This window comes from Heteronotia binoei, unplaced genomic scaffold, assembly GCF_032191835.1.
Source record: "Heteronotia binoei isolate CCM8104 ecotype False Entrance Well unplaced genomic scaffold, APGP_CSIRO_Hbin_v1 ptg000654l, whole genome shotgun sequence".
NCBI classification, from domain to species: domain Eukaryota; kingdom Metazoa; phylum Chordata; class Lepidosauria; order Squamata; family Gekkonidae; genus Heteronotia; species Heteronotia binoei.
This window is the reverse complement of record NW_026800062.1, coordinates 508,815-516,669: the sequence shown is the minus strand read 5'-3', so window position 1 is coordinate 516,669 and position 7,855 is coordinate 508,815. Positions and strand designations below refer to the sequence as shown.

At 39.3% G+C, this 7,855-nt stretch overlaps 1 protein-coding gene across 7 annotated transcripts in view; it reads right to left on the bottom strand.

Moving 5' to 3' along the window:
- Positions 1 to 736: 736 nt before the first annotated feature.
- LOC132590756 (PHD finger protein 14-like) overlaps positions 737 to 7,855 on the bottom strand; it is a 169,138-nt gene continuing 162,019 nt past the window's right edge. For 5 of the 7 annotated variants that reach the window (XM_060263671.1, XM_060263675.1, XM_060263674.1 and 2 more), the window contains one exon: positions 737 to 923. In XM_060263671.1, coding sequence (XP_060119654.1) covers positions 849 to 923 — 75 coding nt within the window. In that variant the 3' untranslated portion in view covers positions 737 to 848. Of the gene's footprint in view, positions 924 to 1,004; positions 1,076 to 7,855 lie in introns of all 7 variants that reach the window. The other 2 variants (XM_060263678.1, XM_060263673.1) reach the window with 1 other exon arrangement.

Below are 7,855 nucleotides of genomic sequence, written 5' to 3'. Positions count from 1 at the left end.
TAAAAAGGGTATGATGAAGCCTCAAGAGCTGCAGTTTGTAGGTCTTAAAATGAACACAGGATGTGTTGCATACTTAATTGAATTGGAGAGTGCTGAGTGTCAAACCGGATTCAAAATCAATGAAAGGCTACCAGGATAGAATGGCTAAAAAATCCATTTAATTTTTTTCCCTTTTGTATGAGCATCTAGCATGATGAAGGATACTGGATAATTCAAAAGCTTGTTCACTGCCTTGTGACAGTTTGGGTGACCCCAATAAAAAGTTTCAGAGGTAGTCAACATGTTGGTCTGCAGCAAAACAGTTGGATCTAAGTCCAGTAGCACCTCACAGACCAACCAGATTTTGGGGGTATGACCTTCTACCCTGAAGTCTCTAAGGTGTTACTGGACTTGAATCTAGCTCTCCCAATAAAAGGTGTTATAGTGCTGTCATTGGACCTAAAACCTTTGCACCTTGCATATTGATTCAAACTCAAGAACATAAAAGCAAATAACCAGTCATACATCAATACTGCAGGGGACAGATATGAGAGTTATGTTTGGCCTTATTACATTAAATTTACACAATTAAGAAGTATAGCAAAAAATTAGCAGGAATGATGTCTATATTTCCCTTCTGCCTGTTACTTGTAAACTTTTATACACAGAATCATTTCCTTCTTCAGTACTGAAAATGTATGTTTTCATAAAATCATAAATTTTACTGAGAGACAACTAAACAATTTCCCAAAGCACATACATTTTAATTTCCAATGTCTTTTATTGACAACATTTTTTAAAATTTTTACAGTGAGACACATTAATCCCTGTAGCGCTACTTGAAAATATTTCAGAGACAACAGTAAGTTCTATTTTTTCATATTTCTGTGTTCCATGTTTGGCTCTGGAGGTGAATTTTTTCCATCCACTTCATTTTCATCCTCCTGTAAAACAAAAATATGAGATGTTTTATTAAGCCTTCAGGAAAAATACATTTAGCATTGTTGCCTGTATATGAAACATACCTTTCAGAGCAACAGTTTTGTGTGATGTATTTATTTTCAGTCTATAAGCCACTTTTCAATTTTGCAGCTTTCTCGCAGCATACAATCAAAATAACAAAACCAGGAGAACAATATTCATACTAAAGCAATAACAGATAAAGCCAACAAGAGACGGAGTTTAGAAATATACATTGTAAGAATACCTCCTGAAAAGTCTGACACAGAATAAAAACTTAAATGCCGTAACAGAATAAATATCTTTACTACATTTTAAAAGTGCAAAGGGTATAGCGCTATAAGCTTTCCCTAAGGAGGGAGCTCCAAAGAACAGGAACTACAATCAAGAATACACAGTTCCTAATATGACAATCTCACCCTCCCATGGACCCTATAATAGCATCTCATGACTGGGTCTTAATTCTCAGGTGATTCATGTAGAGGAAGACAGTCTCTGAAATGTAACCCAATGAAGCTCTTGCATACTTGGGTGTGTAATATTCTTGCTGCTTGCAGCCCTGGACAGCAACTGGCCACCATATTCTAGGCCACTTAAAATTTCCAAATAGGCCTATTTGATATGCATTAAAATAGCTAATCCAGAAGTTAGGAAGACATCCAACAAAGTAGTAAGATCTTTGTTTTCTAGGGCAGGACTCAGCTGATGCATCTGCTAAAGCTGGTAAAACACAAACCTGGCAATGTCACCACGTAAGCAATCACAGTCTGGATCTCACAGGGTGGTTTCACACAGGAGATTTGCCCTGACCTAGCCCCACCTCCCATTCAGATTAAAAGTGCACAATCACACAAGCACAAACCCGTTCTCACCCCGTCTCCAGACGCCTCCTATCCGCACCAAAAAGCTACCTGGATTTCCCGGTATCACCCCCCCCCCCCTGAATCGGATGTAGGTCGCATAATCGGCTACTGTCTGAATGCCCCAGGTCGACTCATAAATGGAAGAGCTGTGTGATCGTGCTGAGCCGTTTTTGGCAAGGTCGGGAGTTCCCCCCCCCCCAAAGGTGCGCTTGTCCGCTTCTCCAATGGTGTGCACACATAGGGGCCTTTTTTAAAGAGACAACTCTTTCTGCATTGGGTCCGTGCTTGAGCCGGGATAGCAGTGTGAATGGGCAACCACTGACTGCTGTCAGGACCTTCTGCTTCAGCAGGGGCTGTCTGGTAGCCCAGAAACGGTTCAAACAGCAGTGGATTTTTTTGCAATGGGATAAAATCGTGTCAGTTTCGCAGTGTGAAACCAACCAGTCTTTCAACCTAAAAACCTTGCCTATCAGAATTGTGGACTTCATCCAGTGCACCTAATGTCTTCAGTCATATGCAACTCAATCTTCATTTGTTTACTACAATATTTATATACTGTGCCTTTCCCATTATCAAATAATAGCTCAAGGCAACTAGACTGAATTTGTGTTTATTTGCCCTCATACAGGCTATTATGGCCAGGTAGGAATTCAAGGACTTCACTGAGATACCTGGATCTGAAGAAAAGGAGAAACAGAGCCAAATGTCTGTACATATTGTGGACATGTCATCCTACAGCTTTAGGTGACCATTCTCAGTGATTTCATGTAGATGTTACATTGTCTGAAGGATAAATGGAACCCTGCAGGACTGCAGCAGAATTGCCACACAATCACACAGTACCCTCTCCTGACTATTTTCTGGAATCTATCTGTGATATAGAAGCAGAATCATCACAGTACAGGGCCTCCAACTCCAAACCACTGTAAGTGATCCAGAAAAATAGCACAATCAAGGGTTCGGAAGATTAATTGGGTTATATCATTCCGTCTCCCAACAAAGATCATCTAACAAGGCAACCAGTTTAATCTTAAACCTGGTGATAAAGCCAGATTGAAATGTATCTAGAAAATCCATTTCATGTAAGTGAGCTTGAAATTGCCATGTCACCACTTAAACTGAAAGAGGAAGTTAACACACATCCCCAGAATCATATGGGTGCAGAAGGAACCAAGCCACAATTTAATTATGGCAACTTTATACTAGGTAGGATGGACATGCATCTAGTGTGCAGTACTAAGCTATGTTATATTTACAATTTTGTTTTTTGAAGAAAGTGTATGCTAATTTATCAGTTTCATATATAATCCAGGTGCTGCTGTGAATGGAACCCTATTCTATCCTTAGAATCAATTCATTTACTAGCTACTTCACAAAATTCCAAAAAACCGGAATCTAGTAAAGTCCTGAAATAAAAAGACAGAATTCCGCATATTTCTCTAGATTGTATTCAGAAGTTTTCAAAATGCTTCAAAAATGCAACAACTTCCCTTGTACTTAAAAATTACTTTTTAACAGCATATGCCATTGGAATAGAAGTGTTTCATTTTTTGGAGACCAGATATGTTTTCTTCACCATTTGATAAAAGACAATAAATTTAACTTCAGAGACACTTTATGTGCTGCAGCATCGTATTTTTGTCCCATCTAGCAAGGTTTCTTGACAGGTCTGCCAATTTTCCAATTACTTGTACCGCCATATGTTATCTGAAGATCAGTCAGGTCTAAAATAGGAAACATGAGCATGTCAGGCAACCGCATGCTTACAATATTCTACAGCTTCAGCTCTAGAAGTTGGGCTCATAATTCATGGCAAGCTTCTTTGGAGCCCCCGGAATAAATGAAGTGACATCACAATGCTAGCATCCATAGAAATGAATAGCACCTTGTGCCCAATGTTAAATGGTGACCTCGAAAGAATTAATTATGGAAGCTAGAACATGAAATTCAGGCAGCTCCTTGTAAACTATTCTAATCAACAATGAATGCATTAATTATCTGCATACATATCAGAATTTCCTAACATTTTCCCAGGCGTTTAAAATACAGATTTAATTGCTGTAATCAGATGTACACACAAACTAGTTCTGCTGAGCCAACTGCAACTAAGTAGTACATTAGACCATTGCATTGCATCAAATGTATTCCCAAATATAATACTAGAGTCAAATGGCATTTCAATGGCTTGCAAAATTATAAAATAGTTACCTATCCCCATGGGAACTAGATTTATTTTGATCCACACACAATTTCTCAAAATTATGTGCCTGTGAAATAGGTGCAGCATTTGTGCAGGTAGCTGCACAGGACTGCAGCCATAGAGTTTCACTGAGTTTTGGATAATATTTTTCACACCACTTTTAACAAGCATTTCCTTTTTGTATACAGAATATTTAACTGGCACTGTTTCTGAAGTGATTAGCAATGTTTGAGCTTTCTGCTAAATTGACTATTTAGGCTAATTATAAAGGAATGATGCTGAACAGACTGCAGATTAAACATGTTTAATATATTTGCTTTACTAATTGCCATCAACATTCAATATAACCTCATCCTAAAGGCACTCACGTGATTAGGAGTTATTATATGAGTTCTCTTCACTCACTCGTATTTGGTACAAATCACATTTACTTATAATACAATATTTGATAGGGGGAAGCCCTGCCCAGTGGTCAGTTCTCTAGTTGAAATCAAATCAAATTTCAGAGGAAGCTATCCTAAACTAGTGTCCTTTTGGTCAAATCTTAGGTGAATGGAAGAGATGTTCCATCAGACATAGATTCTTGACTAGTAAAAACCCAGGGTCAGTAAACATAATATTTTTGGGGTAGAAAAGCAGTTTCAATATATGTAACCAGCAGATCACTGATGTTAGCAGTGATTTTCACTGCCATTGGTCACTGAAATCTGTAACCTGCTGGTTCACACATGAGTTTTTCTCCATTTTATATGTATAGCTGGAAAAATTCAAGGTGGTCCATTTAGATAGAAATTTTAGGTGTTAACTAATCTTAGTTGTAGGGCACCCAGTTTGTTCCACCAAGCAGCCACTTTTTCATCTATCCCCCCAACCAGAACCAACTTCTCTTCTTGTTTTTGCATGGATGAGTCAACATGTTTCAAGCCTATGACAATAACAAAGGCAGGAGAGTCAGCAGAAGGAATGGGATTATATGTAATGTCCTCACAATTACTGTAGGCAATAGCAGTTCCAGAGAAAAGTCTTGCCTGGTACTTACTATCAGATTGTTAATAAAGACCTCAGCTATCAATCAAGGCTATCACAAAAAGTACCCTGTTATGTTAACACACTGCTAAAGAAAGAATCTTCACTTACACTGGTATTTGTCACTAAAAGGCTTCCGTTTAGACTGATTTTGACAGTTCAAATTGCCAGCCAAAAGCCTCAATTTCATGAGGCAACTAAAAGTGTTGCCAGATACACCTCCTGTTCTCTTGGAGATTTATTTTATCTTGTTCGGCAATAATCCCTGGACTTTGAACCATCCTCCCTCCTCTATTTTGGCCAATAAGGTAGTGTATCTGTCTGCACACCATGCTACTTCTTCTCTTTTTAGGCATAGAAAGAAAATAATAATTTCCTATTATTCTCAGATTCTTTCCCCCAAATCATTCAGCACTCAGACCATGAAGTAGGGTTGTCAGCCTCCAGTCTCCCGCTTTTACTACCGATCTCCAGCTGGCAGAGATCAGCTCCCCTGGAGAAAATGGCTACTTTGAAGGGTAGACTCTATGACATTGTACCATGCTGAGGCCCCAAAACCCTGCCCTCTCCTGGATCCACCTCCAAAGTCTCCAGATATTTTCCAATATAGACCTGGCAACCCTACCATGAAGCTATAATCCTACTGGTCCCAAACCACATGGTTGTGTAGCCATGGTGGTACCTGTTCTGGACATGTGTGAGATGTCTATCAGCTCTTCAACTTTAGATTATAGGCTGTCCAAATCTCTTGCTATAGGAAGTGGACTTTGGCAGACGTGAACACATAGATGGCCATATGTTTGCCAGACCTGCCTTATCATCTCAGTCTGCTTCTTTGATCTTTTGCCTGTCTGTTCTTGAGTAAAGGACACTGCACAGCATATGAACACTTGGAATATTTTGCTCTCTTTAGTGGGTTTTACACTATTGTGTATTATTGCTGAATGTCTGATATTGATTTGAGTAGTTGAACTTGCTAATTTTCCAGTGCAGCTGTTTGTACTATATGCATTGATAAATTTGTGTCAGTTTTTATTTTATTCAGATTCTCAATATTTCTTCTGAGCTTGTAAGACGAGCTTTGTAACTTTGTCAGCATTTATCCTTGGAGCCGTTTATGTTGGTCTCTGCCCGGACCGGGGACATTCATTTACATCTGCTATAGAATCTAAGCCAGCAGCGCCTTTAACATAGGAGCAGAGCCGGTGCGTTCATTAGGCAGCCTGAGGTGGCTGCTTGGAGTGCAGCCCTGGGAGGAGGGTGCCGGTTAGATTCTTCTGCCCCCCACCCCAGAATCGGGGTCTTCCTCTGTAGCTCTGGGATTCTGTTGCATAGCCTTGCCTTTGTTCATCTAGAGAGAGACGGCCCCTAACTCAGCTGCTCTTAGAGGTGAGAGAAATAGCGAGCCGCTCGTGCCCTCATGTCTATATTTCTAAGCACAGACGTGAGGGATGGACAGCCAGTGTGCGCACTGAGCCCTGTGGCAGTTGCCACCAAGCTCACGCTTGCCAAGGAGCCGCCAGTCTTATACGCCCTCACCTGGGCTGCCCTCACGGGCACTTTAGCATCGGTGCAGCATAGGAGAGGAAGTGGAAGGGATATTTCATCTTTATGCTCAGGCTATTTTAGCATGGAATTAAAAACTAGACCACATTCACACTGACATATGTCACCTTGACCATGTAAGCTAATTAGTTTCTTCCTTTTGCCCTAATATATTATTTTTCAGCAATACTAACGGAACAGTTGCCCATCTGGTTAACAAATGTCTGAATTTAACCAGATAGCATTTTTCTCCCTGCATTGGCAAAGCAAAAATAACAGTAAACCTCTTAGTCATTTGCAGGGCTTCTGAGATTTTCAGAAAATAACTCCTGAGTAACTATGGGCATAGAATTTTAGTCTTAGTTCATTTGAAGTCTTAGTCAATGTAAAGCTGCTCAGTTGTTTGTTTAAAGAGTATGCATGTATTATCTTTTTCTAGCAACTTAAAAACAAACAAATACCTCAAAGTCTAGGAGAGATTAGTGTATAACCTTCCTTTAAAAAAAATTCTGTGCATAAGGAGAAACCAACAATTTTCTTTAAAATGGGACATGGATCAGATATGCATCATACTTGGGAATGGGGAAATGATTTTTAAAAGGAAGTAATGGAAAGCTGAAGGAGAAAACAACAGGAAGTGAGGCAGAGCAGAACATCAAACACAACCATTTCTATGGAAGACATCTGGAGTGGAAGAATTTTCCCATTTTGATTAGTGCAAGAAACTTGCTGAAATCTTGTGGCTGAGTTCTGGCTACAAAGTTTCTTCCTATTGTTTACCACTGCTTGACATACAGCTATAGAGTCAAACATTCTGTGTTAGATAACTTGCAGGTAAAAAAATAATTAAAATTTCAGTGTGCTGAGAAAACTTGGTGAGAGGGGAGGGAAGGGGAAAGATAAGACTGACCTGTACCAAACAGATAGGTTTGAGTGCTAACTTACAGCATCCCCTTGTAAACTAGAAGACAAATTTCTGCCCTTAAATCAGAAGATTACATTTAGACTTGGAGAAAGAAGTGTCAGACAACTATTATCTCTACAGGAACTAAGAGAATTCTATACATAGACTAAAACGTACATCAATCAATCAATCAATTCGTAATCTTGCCAAAAAACCAACTGCAGAAATATCTGCTATAAACCATACCTGTAATTTTCCTTTCTGGGCAAATCAGATATAAGACACATATCACAGATTTCACGGAACCAAAAATAACAGGCAATATACCTTGCTAGGTTCACTGTGAAAGGAAAAAAAAACCCCTATAATACTATCACT